This window comes from Crinia signifera, chromosome 1 (assembly GCF_055691185.1).
Source record: "Crinia signifera chromosome 1, ASM5569118v1, whole genome shotgun sequence".
In the NCBI taxonomy this organism is placed as follows: Eukaryota; Metazoa; Chordata; class Amphibia; order Anura; family Myobatrachidae; genus Crinia; species Crinia signifera.
The window spans coordinates 239,072,894-239,090,543 of record NC_139217.1 but is presented as its reverse complement, the minus strand read 5'-3'; the positions used below and the strand labels follow the sequence as shown (position 1 = coordinate 239,090,543).

Below are 17,650 nucleotides of genomic sequence, written 5' to 3'. Positions count from 1 at the left end.
TATGGGCACCGGTCCCTCTGAATTTGTTGCGTACTTGATAATGAGTGATGGGTTACCTAGTAGGAGTACCTCGTAACCACTGAGTCTTTGGGCTGACATGTGTTGTGTATGTAAGCCTTTGAGGATGGACAGTACGTTATGTGTAGTATGAAGAACGGTACTGTGTCCTAAAGTGAGTGCGGCAGCCATTTCAACAACCATTGCACAGGCAGCCAGTGCTCGAAGACAAGCAGGCATTCCTTGTACAGTGACCGGCATTACCTTTGAAAAGAATGCGACGGGTCGCATTTTGCCTCCATGAACTTGGGTGAGCACACCCGCCATAGTTTTACAGGTGTCCCTTGCAAACAGGTGAAATGGCAAAACATAGTTGGGGAGACCAAGCGCGGGGCTTTTAACTAACATTGCTTTGAGCTTTTCATATGCAGAAAACATTTCATTTGACCATTGTATGACTTTGGGTTTGTCTTTGAGTGTGCATTGTCTCAAGATATTATCGTAATAGGAACAATCAGAAATCCACTGTCTGCAGTAATTTACCATACCCAAGAAAGACAGCATATCTTTCTGGGTAGCTGGGGTGACCAGGCCCAGTACAGACTGTATGCGTTGTGGGCTGATTTTCCTTTCTCCCTCAGAGAGCACAAAACCCAAGTAATTGACATGCTTTTGACACCATTGCATTTTTGTTTTGGACACCTTGTGTCCACATTCACATAACCAGTTTAACAGTGATATACCATCCTCCCGGCTGGCCTCCTCAGTTGGACTACAGAGTAGCAGATCGTCTGCATACTGTAGCAGGACAGAACTATGGGGGGGGGTGCCATGGAGCCAATGTGGCTTGGAGGACTATGCTATAGACTACAGGTGAGTCAATATAGCCTTGTGGTAAACGACACCAGGTGAGTTGTTTACCTTCAAAAGAAAAAGCAAAGAGTAATTGGGTCTCTGCGTCAATCGGGATACTGAAAAATGCGTTCTTCTGATCCACCACTGTAAAATATACTGCGTCTGCAGGGATGGCTGAAATGAGTGTGTTTATGTCTGGCACTATTGGTGCAATTGGGACTATGAGGTCATTTACCTTCCTCAAGTCCTGTACAAATCTAATACTTCCATCAGCCTTAGCGACCGGGTTGATGGGTGTGCAGTATGGTGAGATCGCATATCTCAGTATGCCTTGTTCTAAGAACTCCTGTATCATTGGTCTAAGACCTTCAATCTTCTCTGGTGATAATGGGTACTGTTTACTGTACACGTGACTTGAATCTGGTTTGAGTTTGGCTTTGTATGGCGTACAGGGTATGAAGCCTGTGTCATAGGGACCGTTGGCCCAGATTCCTGCGTTGATTTTGTCAATTGAAGTGTTAAGTGAGTCTTGGGACATTAAGAAGTGTGGTGAAGTGACGTGAAGTCCACTTCCCTTGGGTGAAGGTGTGATGGAGATGCGGAATTTATTGAAAAGGTCCCTTCCCAATAAGTTGACAGGGCATTCTGCGATGACCCTGAATTGATGTTCACCTAAATAACGTCCGTTTTCAGATTGTATGGTCAGTTCGTCAGTCAGGTAAGTGTCAGTGGGTATCCCGTTGATTCCCATTGAAGGAGTAGTCTTTTGTAATTCACCATCATAGTGTAAGGAACACAGGACACTGGTTGTGGCACCGCTGTCTACCAAAAAAGGTAGTTTCTTCCCATTCACATATAATGTGACAAGGGGTGCATCTTCCCAGTGGGTGGTGAATTGGACAAAAGATGGGATACCCTCCTTCGGGCCTCGTCACAGGGTGGGGTCGGACCAGTCAACCCTAAAACGCACATGGTCTTGGACGGGTGTGGGGCCACGGGCTGCTCTGGGTGGCCCTTGTGTGAAAGATGGTTGTTGGGGCCTTTGTGGTGGGAATGGGCATTCCCTGGTCCAATGTGTGTTTTGGCCACAATTATAATAAGAGGTTCCTCGTTTAACTGGGACTTGATTGTTGTTATAGGGAGGGGCCCTATAAGGCTGTGGTTGTTGTGGTGGGCGATGTGGGTGGCCCTGGGTATTGCGATTAAACCTCTGGGGTCTACCTTGATTCTTTGGATTGACATTTTGATAGTTATGGGTACTGGGCAGGACCTTTTTAACATCAAAACAACCTGCAGCTTCTTTTTCATAAAGGTGGGTTTCAAAGTCGTCTAATTTGTCCGAAGTCCAACTAGAGACACTTTGTTTTACTGGTGTGGCAATTGAACTGAGTAAGTTGGTAATAAATGTGGATATGAGTAGGGTCTCCAACTGTGGGTGAAGTCCTGCTTCCTCAGTCCAACATTTTTTAAATCTTTTCCAGAATTCTGTGACTGATTCAGTGGGTTTCTGTTTACAGGCCACTGCTACGGGTAGGGAGGATCGACTTTTGAAAACAGCAATCATGTGGTTTTCTATTTCAGTCCACATTTGCGTTATTCCTTTTTCTGTGTTTAGGGGGTATTGGATAGTTCCTATCTCTTTGGGCTGTTTGTCTATACTGGGAATTAGGGTCCAGTTCCAACCATGGTAATGGTCAATAACGTTATCAATGATTAGTCTCATATCCTCTTGGGTATAATTCCTGCCTTTGCATGCTTTTTTAAGATAGGCAATGCATCCTGTCGGGGTGACAGTGGGTTTCGGGCAGTGTTTAATGATTCTATTTAAATCTTCTATTTCAATTGGTTTTGTGAGCAATTGATCTCCTATTGTCATAAAGGGGAGGCTGGTTTGGACTCCCTCATATGTTGCACCTGATCTCATTGTTAACGGGCCGACTTCTGTGGTAACTAATGATTTGTCTGCATGGATTCTTTTAGACTTTTCTCTTGCTCGGGCAAGTATATTTTGTTCTTCTATCTCTTCTGCCGTTAAGCCGGAGCCTTCTAAAAGGGGTATATCCTCCTCTTCATCTTTTTTCCTGCAACTGGGTGAACTGTCCCTACTGTGGACTGGTGTTTTTTCCTTTTTGGGTGGTTTTGGTGCAGTTGGGCTGACAACATGGCTTGCGATGGCAAGGAGATCGGTGTCAGTTAGTGAGGGATAAACTGGGCTATAGGGTGGGGGTGACAATTGTTTGACTGACTTATTACTTCTTATTTCCTCTATTGAGTGTAACCTAGTGGTGACACTTTTTATCTTTCTTTGTTTCTTTGATAAATTTGTGTCGTGCCAGAAAGGAGCAATAGTGAGCCATTGCTCTCCTCCGGCAGACATATATTTCATGTCCCATGATGGATCACCTGTATAGTATGGCCAGGCTTCTTTGTCCTCTAGACAAAGACCTTTGACCATATCCATGAAGAAAGGGTAATTGGATCCATCTCTGGGGAAAGGGTTGGGACTTACTGTTTCTGTCCAACCTGCTAAATTGTCCACCCATGGGTTAACTAAGAAGTAATCCGTGGATGAATTACGGGCAACATATTCCTTACATGTTTCACTAGGTAATGGGGGTGGATAGACTGTTTTATTCTTACTATTATTTCCACCCATATCGGGGTATGATTGTGTATCAATATTTCTGACTGTGAATGGGAGCGTGGAAAGTTCTTAATACTCAGACCAGGGGCGCCGTCTCAGTCAGGCAGGTCGGGACCTGTGGCAGCAGACTGTGAGGGTTGGTCTTTATCTGAATATTATATGAACTATATTTCCTCTAAGTACATCCCATTAATATAATTTTTTAAGTACAAAATGTTAGTGAAACAACAGACCATCTACGTGACGGTGGACAGAGTCTTGTTGTTATGTGAATACTGTATATGAAGCCTCACGTAGCGTTATCCTTAGAGGTAAGGAAGCATCAAGGCCGCTAGTCTGTTGGCATACAGTAAACAATATTTTCCTGATGTTATTGTGCGTGAACTTACCAACCGCACTTACAATGGTTATACAGATATCAATTGTGTGTTCACTTACCAACCACACAAAGGATATTCAATAGAACAGACAGTTTTAAACATACAATAAATGAAGACAGAAAAGAATGGCCATAAGGAGACGAGTGATCAAATTGAGGTCACTAAATCGGACCCCAGGTCCTGTCTATGGCCCTTATTCTGGTTGGTGCGGTCAGAGCCGCACACGGGGCTCCGACCGCACAAACCAAGGGCCGCCCACCGGACGGATCGCCACGGCCGTCCATACACGGACGGCTGGCGATCCGCACAAAAATGGTGGAGGCTACGCCTCCACCATGGTGGGAGCTGCCCCCTGCCTTCGATGGTCGACGACCATCGAAGGCAGGCCCGCACGCCGCGGCAGCTCCCGCAAGCTCAGACCACACGGACAATCGTCCGTGTGGGAGCTTGTAAGGGGGCTGAAAGCTGACATCCGGCGACGTCAGCTTTCCGCCCCCATGTCATGGTAATGAGGGCGTCATGCCCTCATTACCATGCATACGCCCCGCGTTTTCATGGGAACGCCCATGAAACGCGGGGCGTACACATAGGGAAATGAGGGGCTGAAGCCCCTCACGCCCCTATACGCCCCCTTTGCGGCGGACGAAATCCGTCTGCGGCGAAGGGGGCTGCACATGCGCAGAATGACCTCTGCGCACGTGCAGACAAAAAACATCGGCGGTACGGCCGCACGCGGGCCGTACCGTGCCGATCAAAATAAGGGCCTAAGTGTCCCAGACACAAATGTCAATGTTCAGATCCCAGATCTGTGTGCGCACATTGAAGTGAAGTCCCTGACTTCAGAAGTCCCAGACTTCGTAAAAGTGTTCTTCTGTTCCCGGAACAGAGATACACGGGTTCAAATTCTGACTGTCTGCAATCCCAAAATGACAAAAAGATTAGTTCTCTGTCAGTCTAGGGACAGACCCAGAATCCCGAACTCAGAGCCCCCAGCTGTTGGGACATATATTGTTATCCCTCCTTTACCTGATAGACCTCAATGTGATGACTCCTTAGAATTCCGTGAGAGAGAGACCCTGTATGAAATGATCAATAATCGGAGACCAAGTATGCAAGGTACAGCTCTGCCTTTAATGGGGGGCGTACAACATATTTATAACAATACATCTACATAGGATGTAGGCTCGACAAGCTAATAGGCTGGCATTTAGGTAGGTGGGTACAGTGTCTAGGGAGGGGTGAGTACAAGTTACCATATAGGGGCAAAATGTAACATACAGCAGTTTCGGACAAATCACAAAACATACAGTTATCTGGAAAGTGCACAACACAGAGTAAACTGGAACAGAATGGGGAAGTAGCAACACGTGACATGCAGGAAAGGAAACTTACAGAATGTGTAGGAGAAACGAAACTCAGAAACACATAAAGAATGTACAGGAGAAACGAAACTCAGAAGTACATTAAGACAAGATGGCTGATTAACCCTTCAAACAGCTACAATATATTCTCTCTAAAACCCTTTAGTGTACCTCAAAACTTCTGCATGACCTTCCTGTGACACTAAGACCTTCCATTCCGCCCATTTCCCAGGAAACATTATCTCCGTCCATCTTGACCAGTGTAGCAGCTACGCCTCACCTTAGAGGAATTAGGCATTTGCTTCAGGGGAAAGTTTTTCTACAAGCTCACAGTGAAGGTTATCAGAGAAAGAACGTGAATGTCGCAGAAGCGAACATTTGTGCTTTTACTGTGGCAGTGCGGACCTGCTCGCTCTGCAATCCTCGCAAAGATGTCAAGTCTTAAGCAGCCCATACACGCTGCTATAAGGGCTGACCCGATGTGTGCTTTGAGGTGTGCGCTCCCACGCACCTCATCGCACAGTACAAAACGTATGTGCTTGCACATACTTTTTGTACCTAGTTCTCATCAAATCGCATCGCATTGCATGCACAACGTGTGCACATACAATGCAATGCGATTTGATCCGTGCTAGTACAGCACGGAACGCACGCTCACAAAGCAGCGTGTATGAGCAGCATAAGGTACTCTCATCTTCCCATGTGACCTCTCTTCGTGACAGGAGTATTATTAATAAAGAGACTCAGAGGCATTATTGGGGTCCTGCAACTGGGAGCCTCAATTTTCCCATACTGTACCTAGATGATCTCCTTCTCAAAGCACCTTCATGGGAAAAGCTACTACAAGATGCCCTTCAGGTATATAATTTTCTTCTTCAGCATGGCTGGATAATAAACTTCCAAATATCTCAGCTGTTGCCATCCCAAAGACTGCTGTTCCTGGGGTTGATTCTGGACATGGTAAACCAGAAGGTTTTCCTGCCACTGGACAAGATTCTCTCATTACAGGACTGGATTCGGTAGATGTTGCTGCACCAAAGGGTGTCAGTACACCTTTGCATTTACCTATATATATATATATGGACAGGGCCGGTGCTAGGGTGTCTGGCGCCCTCCTGCAAACCATGCATTTTGCGCCCTTTCACATTGCCATTGCAACAAGCTGCAGCCTGATTGTGGGAGTGTATGCAACATGAGATCCTATGGAGGATCTCGGGTGTATGTACATGTATGCATACACCATCTCAGTGCTGTGTCCGCAAAATGTTGCAGGCACTAAAGGTGCCCATACACGCTGTGAGAATCTGGGCTAGATCTCATCGCATCACATGGCATGCATGCAATGTGTGTGCGATGCGATCCGAAAGCAGTACAAAAAGTATGTGCAGCACTCGTGACTGAGGAGGGAAAGGAGGGGAGAGAAGGAGGAGATGGAAGAAGAGGGGAGGAGATAGAGGGGGCGGAGTGTTGAGGACTGGCAGAGGCACTGGCATAGCACACTGAGAAGAGGGAAGGAAGGGGCTGCTGCCTGTTCATCATTTGATTGACAGCTGACAGGCGCAGGGAGCAATGTGTAGGGGGCGGATCCAGACATGACATGTCATCCAGGCATTCACAGACAGCGCTACATGCCTCAGCGCAAGTGTCCGTGAGGAAGATGGGGCAGGTCGAAGGAGGAGGACAGTGTGTGTGCGGGGCAGGGAGCTGCTCAGCCTCTCCATACTGACAGTGAGGGCTGAGGCAGCTTTAGCAGAGCAGGGAGGGAGACAGCGCCTTTTCAGCATGGCGCCTCCCTGCTTTGCAGGAGCTGCTGAGTGGGTAGCACCGGCCCTGTATATGGATATTGGCACATTTCATACAACAAGAAACTTCAAGGAGAAGCATTTTGAGGTTACAGTAGTTACTAGTAACATTAAACCTGCCTCGGGACATCATCCTTTACAACATTGGGGTGTATTCAATGCGTGGGGGAGTAGTCGGCGAAGGGGTTAAATGGCGGGGATCGCCGAAAACAAGCAACCCTCGCCATCCTGCCCCCTCACCGCTCACCATATTCAACATTCTGGGGGGAATCCTCACTGTCACAGGATAGCGAGGATTCCCCCAAACAGCGAGGCTCATGGCTAATACAGGGAGCCCACTGCATTTAGCCATGAGTTTTGTTGTTTCGGCAGCTGCATATGCTGACTCCCCCTCACTTTAAAAATGGAGCAAGGGGGAATCGGCGTATGTATGGGGTCAGTTGCATACTGACAGGGCGAGCTGTGACATTGAGCAGGCAGCCCTGCTCGCTGTCGCAGCTCGTCCCCGGCATTGAATATACCCCACTGTGCATGAATGTTACAATAACATTCAGTATATTGTCGATTTTTCAAAGCAGTTAACTTAATTGGATGTTGGCATTGTGTGTCCCAATGGAGAAGTAAATTAGCCAAGGGACAGAGCTTTTTTATGATTTAAACACAGGGGAATAAGTGAGATCAGCTGGGTTATTGGTAACAGGCAGTGTTGAAAAACTATAAAATATGTGCAGTAATAGTATGTAAAAGATTTGTATAACCCACACTGACATTCCCCTTAAGAAGATATCATAATACTGTATCTGGAAATCATTACCTAAGGTAATAAAATGGTACAGCAATAAATGGTACAGGTTGAGTATCCCTTATCCAAAATGCTCGGGACCAGAAGAATTTTGGATAACGGATTTTTCTGTATTTTGGAATATTTTTATATTTGAACAAGGTATCTTGAGGTATCTTGCATTTATGTTGTATAAGCGTGCTATTTAAATGAAACTAAGTTACTTATTTACTTACTAGTAGTGCCAGTTACAGACGTAGTCAACCAGTAGGTTTTAAGCAAAAAAGAAAAGTACATTTTGGAGACTATTGCCAGTATTCAATGCTCCCAATCTCTGTTTTTTTCAGCGAATCGGGCGGTTTTCACTCCTTGCGGTGAATCTGTTTCACTGAAAATCTGATTCACCCTATTCAATGTTCACTGTTCGCCGAAAGCAAACAGTAAATGCCGGCCAGTTCTCCGTTTCATGTTCGCTGCAAGTCGCTGGAGTATTTCAATGGGGTTTTCACTGGGATTCGCGGAGAGTGTATTCAATGCTAAGATGGAGAACTGCTTTCTCCATGATTTTTGCCATAATTCGCCGTTTTGCATTCAACATCTTTTTTAGGTGAACCGGAAAGTGATCTTTTGAAAAAGGGTTTTGGGGGGGAAGTTTGGTGTCAAAAAATCATATTTTGTTTTCTAAGAAGGGGCATGCTATTTGTAATCATGTGCTTAAAGCACATTAATATATATTTAATTTGATTTTAATTTATTTTACTTTTTTTTTTTTACACTTTGGCCAGCAGGGGGCCGGGAGCCAAGAGCAGCTCATTAATATTCATTTATTCACTGCACTCTGGTCCCAATCATTACATATGCACGATCAGGACCAGGGAGTGCAGCGGCTGATTATCCCAGCCCCCTGCCAGCTCTGAGGTGGCTCTGCCAGTGTCCTGGCAGCCCTCCTCTGTGCCAGGCGCAGGCAGGGAGACTTCCATCTTCCTGCCTGCCGCCTTCCCCCAGCTCACAGCGGCATTTGCCGCAGGGGTTAAAATTCGCCGCCAGGGGCTCGCTGCCCCTGACGAGTTGAATAGGGTGACACGGAGGGCTGGCAGCGAATGCTCCAGCCCTCCGATACCCTGCCAATGTGTATTCGCTGCACATTTCGTAAATGTGCATTGAATACTGCACTATGGTTTTCGGTATAATTTAGATAACAGATATTTGGATAAGGGATACTCAACCTGTATGTGAAACCCCATAATACAAATCTGTCCTAATCTTCTCCTCTCTTCCACTTCTCTTGTCTCAGCTGTATGCCTTTAAGTCCTATGAGCAGGGCCCCATGGGCAGGGCCCTCCCTACCCTTTATTTTTATGTTGATATTTATTCTACCTGTGCTATGTATGACCCACTGCCTGGTGCCGCAGAGCATTTATAAATCAACAATGAAAATATGTTTCTGTATATTTAGTGATTTCAGTACAAATGTCAGCATTACTCGTTTAAAATCAACAGTCACATTTTTTTGTGAGATCTGTTTAATCCACTACTGTTTGTTTTTTTTTGCCTTTTTTTTATTTATTTTTTTACTGGTCTTCCAAATTAGACAACTTTAGACATGTTTGAGTTAGAGATGTGCAGACTCGGATTCCGGAGATCCGAGCCCCCACGGACGTCATCATTTCGAGCCTGATTCCGAGCAGCGCTCGGAGATTCCCTCCTGACTCTGGTCCGTCCGCGTGGTCAGAACGTCATCTCCCGGCGCCAGATTTTGCGAGGCTTTAAAAGCGGCTGCCGCGCCCACCATCTTCACTCCAGTCAAGTAGTGGGTTGGGAGAGGGTGTGTTGGTGCTGCTGCTGGGGCTTAACCTTGAGCTTGACCTTGAGCGCAATATTTTTTAATCGCAGGGGCTGTCTCTCAGTGCTGCTGTGTAGTCTAACTGTGTACTTGAAGTACTACTGTCTCCTCTGTGCGGTCTACCTCTGGTGTGCTGTGCTGTAATTAATTATTTTATTTGCTGGGGCTGTCTCCCTCAGTGCTGCTGTGTACTCTGTTCTCCTCTCTGCTTAGGAGAACAGTCTAACTGTGTACCTGTAGTACTACTGTCTCCTCTGTGCTGGGGCCTACCTCTGGTGCTGTGCTGTGCCTGCAATATTATATTATATAATAATAATTAGTTAATTATATTATATATAAAGTCCACTGGTGCTGCCTGCACTGAATCTGCCAGTATTATTTAGTTACTCAGTCCACTGTTGCCAATGACAGTGCTACTGCCTACCTAGTGTACCTACCTAGTACGTACTAGGCTGCTATATCTAATAATTTAATTGAAAAATAATACTTGTGCTGGGTGGGACTGTAAAAAATAATTCCATGCTGCTGGTGCACTGACGAGTGCCACTGCCAAGCAGTACCTAATAATAAAATTACAGTAATTATTATAAATTCTGCTGGTGCACTGCATAAAGCTACTGGTGATGTGTAACTACCTTTTGTGGTGACCACTGGCAGTGCTGCTGCCTACCTACCTAGTAGTTTATTTTCTCTACCTACTAGGCTGCTATATTATTAATAATTAATTGAATTATACTGTATATAGTCCACTGGTGCTGCCTGCCCTGAATAGAGGCTGCCAGTATTATTTAGTTACTCAGTCCACTGTTACCACTGGCAGTGTTACTGCCTAAGGTTACCTACCTAGTACCTACTAGGCTGCTATATATAGTTTAACTAAAAAACAATACCTGTCCCGCAGTGCCACTCTTAAATGAGCCACGTGTTTGTGCCGCACACTTGTGTGGCTTAGCATAATTATCCAGCTACCTCGGTGCAACCTTTTGCCCTAAAAACAATATTGTGAGGTGTGAGGTGTTCAGAATAGACTGGAAATGAGTGGAAATTAATGTTATTGAGGTAAATATAGCGTAGGAGCAAAAAAAAAAAAACCACATGTCAGCGATTTTAGCAGTTTTTATGCTTTTTTAACAAAAAAATCAGAACCCAAAACACCAAAAAATCCAAACACAAAACACTTAGGAGGTGTTTTGCCAAAACCCATTAGAAACCAAAACCTCAAGGTAATCAGAACCCAAAACCCGAAAAGTTGCCGGTGCACATCCCTAGTTTGAGTATGAAATGTGCTTTTAATACATGATTATACTGTATAATGCTGTAATTCAGTCCACAAGGTGCTTTATTTTTTATGATAATAACAGTTAAAATACCTAGCTGCATTCAAGTCCTATTCAACCCTCTGTCTGTATTTTTATTGGTCAGACATTAGATGCAGACTTTCACTTACCCACCACTACTGTATGTCATTGGAATACGTGAACACATTTGAATTCTACATCACATACACTTACTTAGCCTGAGATATTTAAAAGTGTTTATGTCAGGATAAAGATCTAAAAAAAAAAAAAAACATTTTGTATATTATCTAGTTACGCTAATGGTTGATCTAATAAAGGAAACACTTACTCCAGTTTTATTTCTGAGTTGCTTCCAATATTATATATAGTATTGGCAATAGAAAGACACACAAATCTAATAAATTTGCTTAGAATGTATTCCCTAATCTCCATCTTCACTGACATCATCATTTATTTTTAAAAGTCAATATTACAAAAGTGATTCAATATTATATGATGTTCATAGGCGTGCGCACATAGAGTGTTAGGGGTGCACAGGCAACCCCTAATGCTGTGCCCGCCCTTTAAAACACCTCCCTGCCCAGTGGCGTAGCTATCGTAAGGCAGCCCCCGCTGCCGCTTGGGGGAGCGGGCAGCAGCGGGGGCGCCGGCACCCACATACCCCGTGGGCTTTGCAGGGTGCATGCTGCCAGGCAAAAAAACTACAGTGCAGGGACTCGGAGGTGCTGTCCCAAGCTGTCAGTCAGCGGCGCCGGCAGAAGGAACTCCACAACCCCTCCACTCCGCCTCTCACATCCGCTCTGTGAGGTGACGACCTGTAGCCTGTGAGTACTTGTTGTGTCCCCCTCCTCTGCCCGGGACCTTCCTCCACTTCCTCCTAGAAGAAGTCAGTCACAGGTGGCTCCATACCCTCGAGCCGGATTAAGGGCCCCCCTGCTGCCGTTCGTCTCCCCCTGCACTATCATGCAGCGCCGGCTCAGCTGTCACTAGCACAGCAGGGAGCGGGATGTGCAATGCTGCAGATCGGATCCATAAGAGAGATCTGATCTGCAGCACTGCTCTGCGCTCCCGGCAGCAGGGCGGTAGAGTATGGAGCCACATATAGTTTAATGTGCATTATGAAGGGGGAGGGGGGGCGCCAGAAAGTTTTTCCGCATGGGGGGAGCGAAATCTATAGTTACGCCACTGTCCCTGCCGCTAGCAACCAGCAATACCTTTTACCAAAGACTTTTCTTTTTAGAACTATAATCTATTAAAAGAAGAGCCCATTATTCAATTATGTGTGTTTTGCATTGTTAATTGTACTACACCATTGTCATATCACTACATATCTGTGTCATCCATATATGTTTTTGACTTTAGTTGCATGAACTGTTACAGAGTAATAAGAAGATTAAAAAAGATTGAAATAGGCAGGAGATTATGTTGTGGCCGAGAGACTTTTATATTGTAGTGAGTGCCAATAGATGATGGTAGACACGCCTGATTGGTGGTGTTAGACGCACCTGTGGCCGGAAAACCCGGCACACGGGGTTAATGGTGGCCACAGCACTGAAGGGGTTGACTCTCCGTGCTTCGCCGTTATTCGGAACAAGGGCACTTGACATGTTTTAAACTGTGTGAAGCCAGGGCCGGTGAAAGGCACCAGAGAGCCCCAGGCAAGTCGGGGTGGGGGCGCCCCGGTGTCTGCCGCCCGGGTACCTGTCCTGCGGCGCTGTAAAGCAGCAGGGGGTCCCTGCAGTTAATAAGAAATAATTCTTCTGTTTGGAAACACTGGCCACACGGCGCACGCTGATTGGCTGAATCTCAGCCAATCAGCGTGCGGCAGGTGTTTCCAAAACAGAAGTGCTTCCGCATAGCCCGGCAGATAGCGCTCGTTATTTCTTATTGACTGCAAGGACCCCCCCGCTGCCGCCGCCAGCTTTTACGCCGCAGGACAGGTACCCGGGCGGCAAGGGGGGGCGAAATACCGCCCTCCAGTGGCCGGCGCCCTAGGCAAATGCCTAGATTTGCCTAGTGGTGGCGCCGGCCCTGTGTGAAGCGGCACTGAGCTGGGACAGGACCCATTCTGCAGTGCTGCTGTAAGATGAAGCCTGCTGCTGGGCACAAAGTATACGTACTTATGAAATATATGTTTAGCACTGAGCTGGGACTGCACCATACTGTATATTGTGTATATTGAATATTGAGGAATGCATACTAAACTTACAATGCACTTTGTACATTTCTGGAGGAAGAAAATTAGCACATCTTTGTGATGAGGAAATGAGAAGCTAAACAGCCTCCTCCTGACAGAAGGTGTGCTATCTGGTCTGAAGCTCACAGCACACTTTGCTTTTATAGGTGAGCAGCTACCAACACACCTGTCACTAATCATCTAGGGAAATGGTTAACATAAGCTATGGAATCTTAGTTAAAAACAGGGTGCAAGATTCCATAGCTTATGTTAACGATTTCCCTAGATGATTAGTGACAGGTGTGTTGGTAGCTGCTCACCTATAAAAGCAAAGTGTGCTGTGAGCTTCAGACCAGATAGCACGCCTGGAATCAAACATTGATGTGATAGCTATGTGTATTTTAGCCATTTTCAGCGATAGTCTTAGGACCTGCAGAAAAGTGGGGTCCCGTGAAGGGGGTTGCAGGCTTAAATGCATTGATCAATTCATGAACCGAATCTCCACTACACTATTTATTATCAGTTAATTTAGTGTGTGCAGAACCCCTACAATGTCTAAACAATGTGGTCACAAGCCATAGGGCACCCCCAAACTAGGAAAGGTGAGTGCCGATGTTAAGTGTATATAATATATATATATATATATATATATATATATATATATATTAACATAAATTGTGTAAAGCTAAGCAAAAATTGAGCATTTTTACTTTTGAATTTAAACATATTGTTAATTTATCCCATTTTGTTTCCGTGTTTTTCAGTCAATGAGTACCATCAACCAAACATCAGTCACAGAATTCATATTAATTGGATTTAAGAACTTTTACAGGTTCAGAGTTCTTTTATTCATTGTCTTTATTTTAATTTACATTGTAACATTACTTGGAAATCTTTTCATTATTTGTTTAGTGCCAACTTGGAAACACCTCCACACACCCATGTACTTCTTTTTGAGTAACCTCTCATTATCTGATTTGTTAATAACTACAAATATTGAACCAAACATGCTACATATATTGTGGACAGAAAAAGAAAATATACCAATATCCAACTGTATTATTCAGTTTTACATATTTGGTTCTATAGCATCAACAGAGTGTTTACTTCTGACTGTTATGTCTTTTGATCGTTACATGGCAATTTGTAACCCTTTGAGATACGCATCTGTTATGAATGCAGGACTTTGCCGAAATCTCATAATTTTTTCTTGGACAGCAGGATTTCTTCCTACTATACCTGTAACAACTTACCTCTTCAGGCTCCAGTTCTGCCACTTTAACACAATTGACCATTTCTTCTGTGACCTTGCACCATTACTAGAACTTTCATGTTCAGATACTTCAGTTGCAAAATTTCAGGTGTATGCATTAGCTTTCCTTTTTACATTCTTCCCATTTATCTTCATCACTGTGTCTTATGGTTCCATAATCCATGCAATTATCGGTATTAAATCAGAAAAGGGTAGACAGAAGGCCTTCTCCACATGCAGCTCTCACTTGGCTGTGGTGTCAATTTACTATGGAACCCTCTTTATTCTATATGGTGTACCTACTAAGAAACAATCTATAAACATCAACAAGATCCTCTCTCTTTTGTACACCTTTGTAACACCTCTACTAAATCCAATTATATATTCACTAAAAAATAAAGAGATAGATAGGGCCATTAGAGAAATGATAAAAAGTGCCAGAAGATGTATTAGGTAGACTTCCATCCTATCTCAGCAATGCATTAATCAAACTTATCAACATGAAAGGAAAGCAGTTATTACAATCAAAGTATTTGAATTTACTTTAATAGGTGTTATATATTTTTCAGATTTGTTGTTATATTTAAAAAAAATGTATTACTTTGTATAATAAATACAATTTAAAAAATCCATTTGAATAAAGCTGTATATAATCTAAGAAATAACAGAATGTAGATGACTGATGCTTGAAAACAACATTCCAGATTGGCTGGCATGTCGCACTTCTGCCAATCTCAGAACCTAAGGATGGAGTGCATCTCATACAGCTCCAGCCCTCGCCAGATTCCCTCCACTGGTCAGAGCCCTCGCCAGATTCCCTCCACTGGTCAGAGCTGGTGAAGAGGCGCTCCATCTGATGGGGACTCGCGAGCGTCTCACACGCATGCGCATCCCTGTCGCACAGCGTTGGGCGGTGGAATCCCTGGCCGTCTCCGGGCAGGGTTAGGGGGGTGTGGGGAGTCGGCGAGGACCAGTGTGGACCGGCAGGGAGAAACGGGGGTGGCGGAGAGCTCCATCGGAAGGGGGCGGGGGCTGACGGTTGTCGATTCTACCGGCAGATGGCGAGGGCTGGCGGTTGTCAATTCTATCACCAGACCCCGGCTGAATGAGCTGCGCTCCATCTGTATTACATTTCTTCATAGAGTCTGAAAAATAAATTCAATAATTTCTAAATCAAATTCTACCTTGTGTAACACTGTTTCATGAAATACGTCTTTGTGGTTTTTGTATACCACACTTTTGAATGAAAAATTTACTTTTTAAGCATACTAAGAAAAATATATATAAAATGAGAAAATGTCTGTTTCTCAAACAACAAAAGATAATGTCTGTTTCTCAAACAACAATGACGATAAAGATCAAAGTACTCTCAATGTGAACCAGTTTAGCAATGAGTCAGATTTCAAATGTTATGTGAACAGAAATTTTTTAAATTCCTAATGGTTAGTCAGAAGATGGCTGCTAAGGGACTGGTGTTATAAATGGAAGCACCATACTGAGTGACTGACATGGAGCTAAAGTACTATATTTCTCACAAATATACTATACAGACAAAAGTATTTGGACACCTATCCATTACATAAACAGGGACTGTAATGACACTGTTTTCAAATACATATACTTTAATATGGAGTTGGTGCCGTTTCTGGGGCTATAACAGCTTCCACTTTTCTTTTAATGCTGCCCATACAAATGTGAGATATTGCATGCAATCATTCGATTTCGACCATATCTGGCCTATAAATTGAATGATTGCATGCATTTTTAAGCTGACATTCAACGCCATGCGCAGGCATGCCATCGAATGTCGCATCGATAGATATTATGAGCTGCACATAAAATTGATCAAATTGCATAAGCAATCGCATATGGTTTTTAACCACATGCAATTTCTCGAATGCAATCAGAAGCGGGTTCGGGGGCCGGGATGGGGATCGGAGCGCTGTCGGGGAGCCGGTACCTTAATGCTGGGGACCGGAGGGACTCAGCAGCAGCAGGGGAGTCATGGCGACTGTGTAGCAGGGACCAGAGTGGTGGAGCTTTCAGGTGGTGGGACTCGGCAGTGGCAGCAGATACACTGGACGGCCCTCTGATTGGCTGAGGCTGCTGAGAGAGAGCTGTCTCAGCCAATCAGAGGGCCGTCCAGTGTTTCAAAGTCAACTGCTGCTGCTGACAAGTCCCGCCGCCTGAAAGCTCCACCGATATGGTCCCCAGCTCTGGTCCACCAACTCAGCCACACACCACCCCTCTTCCAGCACCCGATGTCCATTGCAAGATGGCATGCAACATCGGGTGCTGCATTGGACACCACTTGATGCGATCAGATGCGGCCACTTGAGGGTGGTATGAAGTTCCCTGACTGGAACGACAGGTGAGCAGCAGGTTCGCCCGCAAACACCCCCCCCCCCCGGACAGAGCAACGCAGCTCCCCCAGCCAGAGCATGGAGCGGCGGGTCTGCAAGCAAACTACCCCCCCCCCTGGATGGAGCAGCGCACCTCCCCACCGGAGCATGAAGTGGCGGGTCTGCCCGCACACCCCCCCTGCTGGAGCATGGAGCAGTGGGTCTGTCTGCACCCCGCCCCCTTCCCTGGAGCATGGAGCAGTGGGTCTGCGCGCAACCCCCCCCCCCCCCAGGACGGAGCAACACAGCCCCCCAGCCGGAGCATGGAGCAGCGGGTCTGCCCGCAAACCCCCCCGGATGGAGCAGCGCATCTCCCCACCGGAGCATGAAGCGGCGGGTCTGCCCGCACCACCCCCCATCACCCCGCTGGAGCATGGAGCAGCGGGTCTGTCCGCACCCCGCACCCCCTTCCCTGGAGCATGGAGCGGCGGGTCTGCGCACACCCTCCCCTGCCTGGTGTGGTAAAAGTCCTTACACCAGCACTGGTTGCGATGGGACATCGCATCTGATCGCATAAGGGTATGGGCAGCATAAGGCTTACCACAAGACTTTGGAGTGTTTGGGACTTTAGGGCAGATGTATTAAGCCTTAACAAGAGATAAATGCAAGGGTGCTAAAGAGAGATAAACGTCCAGCCAATCAGCTCCTTACTGACTTTTTTCAAACATAGCCTGTAACATGGCAGTAAGCAGGTGATTGGCTGGACGTTTATCTCTCCTTATCACCATTGCGTTTATCTCTTGTTAAGGCTTAATACATCTGCTCCTTTGTGCCCAATCATTCTGTAAATCATTTATGAGTTAAGGCCCCCATACACTAGCCGATTTTGGTCAGATTTCTGCCAGATCAGTCGGATCTG

At 45.6% G+C, this 17,650-nt stretch overlaps 1 protein-coding gene across 1 annotated transcript; it reads left to right on the top strand.

Annotated features, from left to right (window-relative positions):
• The first annotated feature begins 13,904 nt into the window (after positions 1-13,904).
• LOC146066936 (olfactory receptor 5G9-like) lies at positions 13,905-14,846 on the top strand. The gene has a single exon (XM_083179145.1). The coding sequence runs from the start codon at positions 13,905-13,907 to the stop codon at positions 14,844-14,846; it is 942 nt and encodes a 313-aa protein (XP_083035271.1).
• Positions 14,847-17,650: the final 2,804 nt, after the last annotated feature.

Coding starts and splice junctions, on each gene's coding strand:
- LOC146066936 (XM_083179145.1), top strand. CDS start 13,905: ATGAGTACCATCAACCAAACATCAGTCACAGAATTCATATTAATTGGA.